At 41.3% G+C, this 13,096-nt stretch overlaps 1 protein-coding gene across 1 annotated transcript in view; it reads right to left on the bottom strand.

The window, feature by feature from the left end:
• Positions 1-13,096, bottom strand: part of MAP3K5 (mitogen-activated protein kinase kinase kinase 5) — a 227,557-nt gene that overhangs the window by 61,570 nt on the left and 152,891 nt on the right. The window contains exons 12-14 of the mRNA XM_038766261.1: positions 6,496-6,545; positions 2,202-2,297; positions 750-831 (exon numbers count right to left, since the gene is read on the bottom strand). Of these exons, the coding sequence (XP_038622189.1) occupies positions 750-831; positions 2,202-2,297; positions 6,496-6,545 (228 nt within the window). The remainder of the gene's footprint in view (positions 1-749; positions 832-2,201; positions 2,298-6,495; positions 6,546-13,096) is intronic.

The raw sequence follows: 13,096 nt of genomic DNA, 5'->3' as shown, positions 1-13,096 counted from the left end.
CTCTACCCAGTAAGGGACCTGGACAAGTTGACGACTGCCACAAAGAGCCACTGTTGTGATGTCTAAGGCAGAAAAAAGGCTTTTGAATCACCAGGAGGAAAGCAGCATTTAGTGGGAAGCAGTGAGCAAGGGAAGCAGCATTTGGATGGAAAGGTGTGCGGAGAAGCAGTGTGGGGAGGAGGTTTGCAGCATTAGCAGTCCGTGTCACCAGGAACTTCTTTCGACCTTCCAACACAGGATCGACAGAATGGGCTCCCTTAATAATAATAATGGCATTTATTAAGCCCTTACTATGTGCAAAGCACTGTTCTAAGCACTGGGGAGGTTACAAGGTGATCAGGTTGTCCCACGCGGGGCTCACAGTCTTCATCCCCATTTTACAGATGAGGTGACTGAGGCACAGAGAAGTTAAGTGACTTGCCCAAAGTCACACAGCTGACAAGTGGCGGAGCAGGGTTTTGAACCCATGACCTCTGACGCCAAAGCCCGGGCTCTTTCCACTGAGCTATGCTGCTCCTCAACAGACCGGTACTGGACCATTGGTGGAGTGGGTGTGAGTGACAGTGTTTATGTGTCACTCCCCTGCATGTTGGTAAAAAACTAAGCAAATCGTTTCACGTAACCTTGTGGTTTGGTTTGACTCTTTACGTGTCAAGGAGGCTAACCCGGTCCAGGAAAGTCCTGGTTGGTACGAGCTGGGGGCTCATGACAGGTAGCTTTCAGGATACGAACCAAACAAATGTCATTACCTCCAAGGAATCAGTGTCACAATCCCCTTCCTCAGTGTTTTTCCCTTTTTCTTCAGTGATAGTATTCACCATCTCGAAAAATCTGAAATGAAGAAGGATAAAGTTTCGACTCAATAAAAGTTCAAACCAAAAAGCCCCAAAACCAGAACTGACTTGGGACAAGAAATTCTACTTAAGTGTTGCTAATCTAAGACATGTTCCTAACTGTCTAGCTGAAACATGTGATAAAATACTGGTCATTTCCTCATCTGATTTCAGATCATGTCTAATGTTTCTGTCTGGGAACTTAGCTGTTATGAGGACTACATGTTGTGAAACACACACTGACTGACAGAACCTAATGCAGTGGAAGAAAGAAGTTAAACCGAAGGTGAATTTATATGACAATTGAAGCTACCTTTTTTTCAAAAATAAAAGTTACCTAACAAAGTTTCATGTAGAGTCTTAAAAGTTTGGCATGTAAATAGTAGTCCCCATATTCCATAGCCATGAAGGGGCAGCTGTCCGCAGAAAAATTTGGAAATGTCAAGGAGCTTTTGTTTTCATGTCTTGCTAACGCAAACTTTAAGGAATTAGTAGTGAAGCAGTGATGTTATGAGAAAAAAAAAAAGCTAATTACAGGGTTGCTGGATTAAAACCCATTAACTATACGTCCCTGAGTACAAATGAAGCACTGTGATGACAACTGTGCTTGTGTACATGCACGCATGCTTGCACACACACACACCTGACCATTTCTTCAGAACACTTTTCCTCCTGAAATCTTTTTCCCCTTTGGAAAGGAGACTTCTACGTTTACCACATTACTTCACTGCTCTTCCCTCTTGCTGGCAACATCTATCTATAGCTTAGGACTGAAGAAGCTGTGCTTGCAGGTTTTTGAAAGGCTTGCAAGGAGGTGGCCTCTGCCAAGGGGCAGCTGGAGTTCCACTTTAATGGAAAATTCCATTAACTGAATAGGGGCTTTATGTCAACCCATTCCAGACTAATGGAATTTACCTATATCCAAATGTCTATGGGAATAAGTTCACACAAACACGTACACACAAAAACGTATATTCAGAAAACCAAAGATCAAAATCATGCATTAGGAAAGCAATGAACTCAGACCGCAGGACTTACAAATCATTCTGTCATGGGATTTAGTGTTAATTTCAGTAATCAAAAATGAAAATGGTTTTTCAAAGAGAACAGCTAAGTTAAAACTGGCAATTAACCAGTAAAGCAATAACTACACTTTTTCCTGGGGGAAAGTGCTTAATCTTCGCCTCTAAAATCTGGCCAAATATTATTCAGCAGAAGTAATGTACTACATGTTGAATAAGACACAATAATTAAGCATGAATTGAAATAGTGTTTACAGATCCTTCAAATCAGGAACTCTGACATTCTCTTTGGAAATAATGATCATGCAAGTGAAAGTTTTCCGACCAAAAAAAGATGAATACGCACTTCTTGCAGTGAAGTTCTGTGCAGAAATAGATTTGAAAATCATCTGAGTTGTGAAGCACATATAGAAAGCAGCATCGTTCCTCAAACTTGGAAATACTGAAAGGGAAAAGAATGAACATATTTATCATGGCAGCAGTGATATTTTGCTTCGGTGGGCATACACTTCATATGTCCATTTGCACTGATAACCAAGGTACTAATCCAAATATCTACTAAGTGGATGATTTACCTAATACACCTTTCCCCATGCATCCATCTGCCACTTATCAGCTGTGTGACTTTGGGCAAGTCACTTAACTTCTCTGTGCCTCAGTTACCTCATCTGGAAAATGGGGATTAAGACTGTGAGCCCCATGTGGCTCAGCTGATTACCTCGTATCTCCCCCAGAGCTTAGAACAGTGCTTGGCACATAGTAAGCGCTTAACAATACCAAAATTATTATTATTATAAACCACCTGGGGTGCGGGCCCATTTTTTAAAAACTTCTATTGTACTTTCCCAAGCATTTACTATAGTGTTTTGCACACAGCAGGAGCTCAGTAACTTATACTGATGAGGATGATGATGTTCCCTTCCCCATAGCACCTGTATATATGTATATATGTTTGTACATATTTATTACTCTATTTATTTTACTTGTACATATCTATTCTATTTATTTTATTTTGTTAGTATGTTTGGTTTTGTTCTCTGTCTCCCCCTTCTAGACTGTGAGCCCACTGTTGGGTAGGGACTGTCTCTATATGTTGCCAACTTGTACTTCCCAAGCGCTTAGTACAGTGCTCTGCACACAGTAAGCGCTCAATAAATATGATTGATTGATTGATTCATTGATACCACTGCTTCTTGTTCCAAGCTAAGGCACCGAAAATGTTGATCATATTCGGTCTTATTTGCTCCGGTTCAGCTGCTAAGAGGTCTGGAATATTTTCTTTGGGTTCCTCATGATGCCAGGGGAGGAACTGTGCTGCTATGGGAAATCACTGAATCGCAAGGGCCACCATGTCAAACAGCATGGAAATGACAATAATAATAAAATTATGGTACTTGTTAAGTCCTTACTATATGGCAAGTACTGTTCTAAGTGCTGGGGTAGAAAAAAGTTAATCAGGTTAGACACAGTCCCGGGGCTCACACTCTTAATCCGCATTTAACAGATGAGGTAACTGAGGCCTAGAGAAATTATGTGACTTGTCCAAGGCCACAAACAGTCACGTGTCGGGGGCCAGGACTAGAACTCAGGTCCTTCTGACTCTCAGGTGCATGCTCTATCCACTAAACCACTACATGGAAATGGGAGGGTGGAACACAGGAAAACAAAGACAGAGCCTCATCTCAGGTGGGTGTTGTTTCCCTTGCCAAAGCACCCTGGGCTTAGAATGTGTGGACTGCAGTGGGACCTGCTCCATTCACCAGAGAGAGCCTTGGACATGGGGGGAGCAGGGGAACACCATCAAAGATGAAGATGGAAGACCATGCTGGACTCAGACCTGATTCATTTGTGTATACCCCAGTGCTTAGTATAGTGACTGACATATAATAAATACTTAGCAAACAAAACAAACACCGCGACCTGACCAAGAGGTGGGAGTAACAACTCTGTTGATCAGACTTTTTGGCTGATGGGGATGATCACCTCAATTTTTCAGATGAGTTTAAACTAGGTACAGGAAAGGTAAGCAACTTTCTCAAAGCCACTAATTCTTGGTAGAAGAGATGAGACCAGAGCCCAAGTGTGAGCGAATGCCTAATCTGCGATGATGCTATCTTGCCATTACAAAATTGAGATAATACCAAGGGTAAAGAGCTAAAATGCACTTAATGGAAAATCAAAAGAGTGGAAGCCATTCTTCTTTGACTCGGCTCTGCTTTTAAGAGACAAAAAATATAGTAAACATGGAATCACTTTTATGAATCACTGTGCCTCACTGAGCCTCGTTCTCACCTGTCCCGCCATCGATCCCCGGCCCACGTCCTTCCCCTAGCCTGGAATGCCCTCCCTCCACACATCCGCCAAGCTAGCTCTCTTCCTCCCTTCAAAGCCTTATTGAAAGCTCACCTCCTCCAGGAAGCCTTCCCAGCCTGAGCCCCCTTTTTCCTCTCCTCTTCCCCACCCCCCGCCCTTCCTCCTTCCCCTCCCCACCACACTTGTCTATATTTGTACAGATTTATTACTCTATTTATTTTGCTTGTACATATTTACCATTCTATTTATTTTGTCAATGATGTGCATATTGGCTTAATTCTATTGGTTCTGACGACTTTGACACCTGTCTACATGCTTTGTTTTGTTGTCTGTCTCCCCCTTCTAGACTGTGAGCCCATTGTTGAGTAGGGACCGTCTCTATATGTTGCCGACTTGTACTTCCCAAGTGCTTAATACAGTGCTCTGCACACAGTAAGCGTTCAATAAATATGATTGAATGAATGAATGAGTGAATTTATATTATGATGAACTCAGGGTCAAAATATAAAAGATGCATTTTAAATGGCTTGGGTTGGAAAAATATCATGTGGCCCAAATCAATATCCACACTAGTTTTGTTTTGGGAGATTACAAGATGATAAATACATTTTCAGTGTAGGCTGAAAAGATCATCACTGTCCCAAACTTTTCTCTCAGTTCATGCTCCATTAAATCAATTACTATCATTTTGAAAACAACATTAAATCGACTTACTCAAGTCTTTTTTTTTTGCTTTCTATTTTATATGGTAAGTATTAGTTCTCCTAATAATTACTTAAATTGCACATTCCAGTATACCACAAATTCAGACAGGGCAGATGCCTTGACCCACCACTGCCAATGGACTATGCTTCTCAGCAAGAATCAATCCATGCTATTTAACAAGCACTTATGTGCAGAGTAGTGTACTAAGTGCTTGGGAGAGTACAATACAACATAATTAGTGGACATGTTCCCTTCCCACAATGAATTTACACTCTAGATGGGAAAAGACTGCAAACAATGACCATCTGATGGATACAACCATTCAAAGAAAAATATTGTATTTTTCTAGTGGGTGTGACAAAGGCCAAAGAATAGAACAGTCAGGGAAGCTGTTCATTAAGGTTGGCCCTGGAACACTCTGAGTGTTGGATAAATCTCCTTTCCAAAATAATAAGAATGCATAGCAATGCCAAATGCAGCAACCACCGACTAAAGTGAAAGGTTCATTATCCCTTACTCTGAAAGAACCGCTTTTGTATTGCTGTTTAATGGAGTTTTGCCGATCTGATGGAAGATAATCTTTCTCTATTTTATCTACAAGTAAGAACATATTACCCTATCCAACCTAATGGTCCACCCAGCCTAGCATTCTGTCCTTGAAGTGACAACAGTTTATAGGAAGAAACTGTTAGGGGTATACTATCTATTCTCTCTAACTTTTCCTCCTGCATCCTTTACTTATTCTCTAGTTACCATTGCATACTTCTCGCCTATGACATTCTTCAAACCCCTCTCAAACTTGAATTTTCCACCTGCAAACTCCTTTGGTAATGGACTCCCTAGAGTTACCCCCTGCTAGGTGAAGACTTGTTTCCCTTTTTTGCTTTGAACTTCTCACCCTTCAACCTTCAATGGGTGCACCACATCCTAGTAATTATGAGATGTGGTAAACAATAATTATGTGTTCATCCTATCTACACCTATCATGCCTTTGTAAACGTCAATTATGTCCCCTCTCAACCACCCTCAATCCAGATTGAGTCCTAATCTTTTCAGTCTAACCTTCTATAAACAAATGTGGTTTGTTTTCTTATTTTCCTAGATATTTCTGTTCATTATCTTTTGTGAATAATATCTGAAAATAAACTCCAGGACTTTCTGTAGTCTAAATGTTCAATATCCTGACAGAGCAATGTCACACTTATATTTAATTTCTAAAATGTCAATAACTGAATTAATGTTGCATCTTTGCATGGACTCTTTGGTATCCCAATGTCTTCATTTTTACCTTTCTGGTTCTAGATTTATACTTTACTCCCAATTAAGGCAGAGAAAGGGGAGAATGATAGATGTAGGGCATTTACAACTGGAAGGAGGCATGCATTTTTCTGCATTTAGTGTTATGATTAAGATCTTCTATCATCATATAAGCCCGCTGAGGGCAGAGAATGTGTCCGTTTACTGCTATATTGTACTCTCCCAAGTACTTAATATAGTGTTTGCACACAGTAAGAAATCAATAGATATGATTGAATGAATTTCCTCCCCCGACCCTAGACCATGAGAATGTTCCCAAAAACATTCTTCAGGCAAAATACGCAAAATAAACAAAAGAGGCTTACCTTACTCCCCTAATGGAAGAAGCACTAAAGTTCCACTCATAAATACCTTTCTGTAATACACAGACACAGAAAAAGAACAAAAATTAAATGACAGACAGTCCACATAAAAACTGAAGCACAAAGAAGAATCTCTCCTCACATTTTAGTTTTCTGTAACTTAGAGAGCAAAACAGTCTTGAAAAATGAACCTTTCCCAGGAATTATGGCATTTCTGGAAGCTACATAAACTCTTAAATGCCACTGGGATCAATCTCAACTGCTTAAGGGATATGAAACTGCAGGTAAGAGTTGGATTACAGTTGTCAAGGAACAAGGAAAATACCACTATGCTCTAGGCTGTAAATATATCAAATTGAGTGTGGCATAATGGAAAGAGCACAGAACTGGGAGTCAGGAAAAATGGGTTCTAGTCAGTCAATTAATCAATGGTATTTATTGCATGTTTATTTTGTGCAAAGCATTTTACTAAGCACTTGGGAAAATACAAAACAACAGTTGGTAGGTGTGAATCCTTCCCACAAGGAGTTTGCATTTTACAGGGGGAGACAAATATTACAATACATGACACTTAGGGGAAATAGCCTATGAACATAAGTGCTGTGGGGCTGAAGTGAGTATCAAAGTGTCTATGGGATACACTGCCAAACGTACAGTCAACACAGAGGGGAGGGGGGATAGGGGAAATGAGAAATTATTCAGGGAAGGCCTCTGGGAGGAGGTGTGATTTTTAGGAAGATTTTGAAGAAGGAAAGAGTGGTGGATTTAGGGATATGAAAGGGGAGGGAGTCCACACTCAAGGGAGTGTGGACTGATCCAAGCACTTCACTGCCACATCAGCCTCCTTTCTCTCCCCTGTCCAGGTCATACTTCACTCTTCTGCCCAGATCATTTCTCTGAAAAACCATTCAGTCCATATCTCCCTACTCCTCCAAACCTCCAATGGTTATCCGTCCACCTCCTGCGAGAAGCACGCTGTGAAAAGCAGTGTGGCTCAGTGGAAAGAGCACGGGCTTGGGAGTCAGAGGTCATGGGTTCTAATCCCGGCTCTGCCACTTGTCAGCTGTGTGACTTTGGGAAAGTCACTTAACTTCTCTGTGCCTCAGTTACCTCATCTGTAAAATGGGGTTTAAGACTGTGAGCCCCATGTGGGACAACTTGATCACCTTGTATCCCCCCCAGAGCTTAGAACAGTGCTTCGCACATAGTAAGCGCTTAACAAATGCCATTATTATTATTATTATTATTATTAAGGGAGAACATGGCCTTGGATAGGTGGGACTGCGTTACAGAGAATAGGCTGGTATTCAAGGAGTGGAGTGTGTGGGTTGTGTGGGAATAGGAAATCAGCACAGTAAAGTAGGAAGGAGGGAGAGAGCTGATTGAGCACTTTAAAACCTATGGTAAGGATTTTCAGTTAAATGAGGAGGTGGACGGATAACCATTGGAGGTTTGGAGGAGTAGGGAGATAAGGACTGAATAGTTTTTCACAAAAATGATCTGGGTAGAAGAGTGAAGTATGACTTGGACAGGGGAGACACAGGTAGCAGATATGGCAGTGAAGTGCTTGGATCTGTGCGGTAAATATCTGGATGGACAGAGAAAGGAGGATTCTAGAGATACTGTGAAGGAAGAACTGAAATGATTTGGCAACAGACTGAATGTGCAGGCTGAATGAGAGAGATGAGTTGAGAATAACACCAAGGTTATGGGCTTGTGAGACAGAGAGGATGTTGGTGCCTATGGGAATAGAAAACTGAGGGGGAGGATAGGGTTTGGATGGGAAGATGGAGCCTGAGAAAAACTGACTCTGCCACTTGTCAGCATTATGTCTCTGATTTGCTCTTAATCTCTTCACATCACCGTGCTTTTCCTCATCTGTAAAAAATATCCCTGCTCTCTCCCCCTCTTATACTCTGAGGCCCACTTGGGCCAATAGGACTGTGTCTGATCTGATTGTCTTGTGCCTATCACAGTGCTCAGCACATAGTAAGTGCTTAATAAATCTCCTATTTATAATTGAATTTAAAAAATATGGGGGTGAAAGTGGATTCTAAAGTATGCATATACATAAATAAAAATAAAATGTGGGAGAGTTGTTCATAATCATTATCCAGTACAACCTTGATACACTTCACATCCTTCTAACAACCTAAACTTGAGGAGTTTTTTGGGGAGGGGAGAATTGTTTTGTGGTTTTTTTTTTTAATGGTACTCGTTATGCACTTATGTGCCAGGCACTGCACTAAGCTCTGAGGTAGATATAAGATGATCAGGTTGGATGAAATTCCTGTCCCACATGGGCTTCACAGTCTAAATTGGAGGGAGGAGGAGTTAATCCCCATTTTACAGATGAGGTAACTGAGGCACAGAAAAGGTAAGTAATTTGCCCAAGGTCACACAGCAAGAAAGTGGTGGAGCCGAAATTAGAACCCAGGTCCTTTGACCACCAGGCCCATGCCCTATGAATCAGGCCACTCTGTTTCCCCTTCATTCATCAGGGGGTCACTTTTATCAATCAGTGGTATTTACTGAAGGCTTACTGTGTGCAGAGCACTGTACTAAGTCCTTGAGACAGCACAATACAAAAGAGTTGGAATACTTGCTCCTTGCTTAGTTACAGTATTCTGCAAACAGAAAGCTCTCAATAATACTATTTATTCATTGATTGATTTATGTGAATCGTTTTCAAAGCAAACCTGACTTGGCGCCTTTAAAACAATTGTGGGGAAAAAACTATGCAAGTAGGTAGGTTGCAAGGGGGATTGATGAGAACATTTTATTACAAAGTCCAGCAGGCAAAGTCACATTCAGCTTGTTGTTTTCATATTTCATTACATTCTTAAGGGTCTTTGCCATGAGAAGATATTTTCAAACCATCAAAGTTATTTTTTACTTATAAGGATTCCTCTAATCCTTATAAGGATTCAACCTAATCCTGCTCGACCTCTCAGCTGCCTTCAACACTGTCAACCATCCCCTGCTCCTAGAAACATTATCCAACCTTGGCTTTACCAACTCTGTCCTCTCATCTCTCTGGCCACTCATTCTCAAGTTTCCTTTGGAAGCTCCTCCTCTGCCTCCCTCCCCCTAACTGTGGGGGTATCTCAAGATTCAGTTCTGGGTCCCCTTCTATTCTCCATTAACACCCACTCCCTTGGAGAACTCATTCATTCCCATGGCTTCATATAAACCACCTCTATATGAATGATACCCAAATCTTTATCTCCTCCCCGATCTCTCTCCCTCTCTTCCAGGATTGATTTCCCCTTGCCTTCAAGACATCTGTACTTGGATGACCTCTGACACCTCAAGCTTAACATGCCCAAAACTGAGCTCCTTATCTTCCCATGACAAACCCTGTCCTTCTCCTCACTGTAGATGCCACCACCATCCTTCCTTTCTCATAAGCCATCAACCTTGGCATTATCCTTGACTCGTCTCTCTCATTCAACCCATCACTAAATCTTGTCAGTCCCACCTTCACAACCTTGCTAAAATCCACCCTTTCCTCTCCTTCCAAACTGCTAGTATGTTAATACAATCACTCATTCATTCATTCAATCATATTTATTGATTACTTACTGTGTGCAGAGCACTGTACTAAGTACCTGGGAAGTACAAGTTGCCAACATATAGAGACGGTCCCTACACAACAACGGGCTCACAGTCTAGAAGGCTCACAGACACACTCATCTTATCCTGCCTGGATTACTGCGTCTTCCTTGTTGATCTCCCAGCCTCCTGTCTCTCCCGACTCCAGTCCATACTTCACTCTGATGCCTGAATCATTTTTCTACAAAAACGTTCAGGGCATTTCATCCCGCTCCTCAAAAAACTCCAGTGGTTGTCCATCTACCTCCGCATCAAACAAAACCTCCTCACCCCTGCCTTTAAAGCACTCCACCTCCTTGCTCCTTTCTACTTCACCTGGCTTCTCTCCTTCTACTACCCAGTCCGCACACTTTGCTCCTCTAGTGCTAACCTTCTCACACCACCTCGATCTGGCCTATCTTGCCATCATCCCCTAAGCCCACGTCCTGCCTCTGGCCTGGAATGCCCTCCCTTCTCAAATCCAACAGACAATTACCCTCCCCGACTTCAAAGCCTTAATGAAGACACATCTCCTCCAAATACCTTCCCAGACTAACCGCCACCCGCCTTTCCTCTTCTCCCACTCCCTTCTGTTTTGCTCTGACCTGCTCCTTTTGTTCTTCCCCCACACCCAGCCACACAGCACTTCTGTACATATCTGTATTTTATTTAATAATATTAATGTCTGTCTCACCCCCACCCCCCAGCCAAGACTGTAAGCTCGTTGTGGGCAGGGACTGCATCTGTTTATTGTTGTATTATACTCCCCCAAGCGCCTAATATAGTGCTCTGCCCGCAGTAAGAGCTCAATAAATATGACTGAATTAATCTACATTTGGCATGTCAAGTTTAAGGTAACATCACCTTTTCAATTATTTCATTTAAGGAAGTACGTTTTCCACTCTGTTGGGCTGGTGAAAATCTATGCATTGCTATACAACTACTACCATATTCACAACAGTAGAAGTGGGAATACATTTTTGTACTCTACTTTTCTGCAAGAAAAGCAGGAATCTTTTCCTCTCTTCTTGGGACTATGCACTGTACCTTCTTCCAGTCCTGTTTCATTCCTTATTCTCCCTGGTAATCTTTAGGTAATTCCCAAGCTTGTACGGAAACTTGGTAATGTTACTGAGAGTACTCAGTGACTGGTAATAAATGGGTTTATTTGAACTTGAAACACACATCGTGTCTTTTTAAAAATCAAAGTGATGTACTAAAATACACTACAAATTGAAAGTTCAGTAGCTTAGTTTATATAGAACTTAGTTCTTTTTTGGAAGACAACTTTAAGGCTTATGAGATTAAAAATGCTCTTTTTTTTGGATGTGACAGGCATATTCTTGGATTACATTGCTGGACAGCATCAGACAGCTGACATCTATTTTCCTGAGATCCCAAAGTAAAAAGATGTCAAAATACTCCAAAACTTAGTTTCCTGAGAACTAAATACCCACACAATCTCCCATCTTTTTTGATTTAACTTAAACTTTATGTTGGGCTAGGTAAAAGCCTCATTCTGCACAGTTAGTTTTTACGTAAATGTACTCCAAAAGGGTAGGCTTCGCACAAGCTGTAACACAGTGATGTTTCATTTTTAGCACAGGAATGCAGACGACTGACAGGCGTGTTGTTCAACATCTGGTATTTGAAAGAAGCATCAGGTTCCTCAAACTGATATAGAAAGAATCATCTTAGGTACTTCTGAAGCTGACTAAATGCATTTCAGCAGTAACGTCTCCCTTGTTTCAGAAACTTCGTGCGGGCATGGAATGTGTCTGTTTATTGTTATATTGTATTCTCCCAAGCACTTAGTACAGTGTCCTGCACACAGTAAGTGCTAAATAAATAGGACTGAGTGAACGAAACTTCAGAGATTATGACAGTGAAAATTCATAGTGTCCTGCACACAGTAAGTGCTAAATAAATAGGACTGAGTGAACGAAACTTCAGAGATTATGACAGTGAAAATTCATAGTCTATAGACAGTGAGCAGCTGAGAATAGGCCTCAAATTCAGAGAAAACAAAACCTGTATTTCAGTCATCTGTGATTTGCTCAAGGAGCATTTAACCATCCCCCCTACCCCCCTTTTACACTGTCTATGCACTTGGATTTGTACGCTTAGGCACTTGATATTCACTCAACCCTCAGCCCCACAGCACTTATGTACAATTTGTAATTTATTCATATTAATGTCTTACCCCCTTTCTAGACAGTAAGCTCACTGTGGGCAGGGAACACGTCTATGATGGCTGTTGTATTATATTCCCCCAAGGGCTTAGAACAGGCATCTGCACACAGTTCAGTGCTCAATAAGTACCACTGATTGCCTGATTGAGAAGTGAACTAAAACAACTGAACAGTTTTTTAATAAGAGAAAAAAAGAAAGAGAATTTAAAATGTTTTGCAAATGTCACATCTCTCAAGCTAAATATTCCAACGTGTTTATTTCTCATCAGAGATGAGGAAGTATTAACATTATCCTCCATATCACATGCACAGAAAAAGTTCCCACTTTCTTGTACCTAAAGAAGTCTCCATGTTTGATAAATAAAAGAATATGACAACTAGCTGGAAACTAGTTCTCTTTCGAAATCTCTCTGGCCTTTCTTTCCTTTTCTTCCTTCCAATTATTACTGCTGTGATTTCCAGTTCTACTTTCTCGCCAATTCTTCTAAACTCACTGTCTGCTTCCAGTGTCCTCAGGTTACCTTTCCCTTTTCTATGAGGCCACTCCAAATTTCCCCTCCCTGCTTCTATTTTCCCATGTCTCCCTACCCTAACTCACTCATCCCTCTCACCCTCCTTCTACCCTTCTTACAATTTAAGAATGATAATAACGGCAACTACGGCATTTACTAAGCAATTAGTGTCAAGCAGTGTGCTAAGCACTGGGCAGGTGCAAAGAAACCAGATCGGACACAGTTCCTATTGTTCAGGGATTTACCCTCTAAGAGGCAGTGAGAAAGGAAATGTTCGCATTTTACATATGGGGAAACTGAGGTCTG

The sequence above is a fragment of the Tachyglossus aculeatus genome, chromosome 2, assembly GCF_015852505.1.
Source record: "Tachyglossus aculeatus isolate mTacAcu1 chromosome 2, mTacAcu1.pri, whole genome shotgun sequence".
Lineage (NCBI taxonomy): Eukaryota > Metazoa > Chordata > Mammalia > Monotremata > Tachyglossidae > Tachyglossus > Tachyglossus aculeatus.
This window is presented reverse-complemented; position numbering and strand designations above follow the sequence as displayed.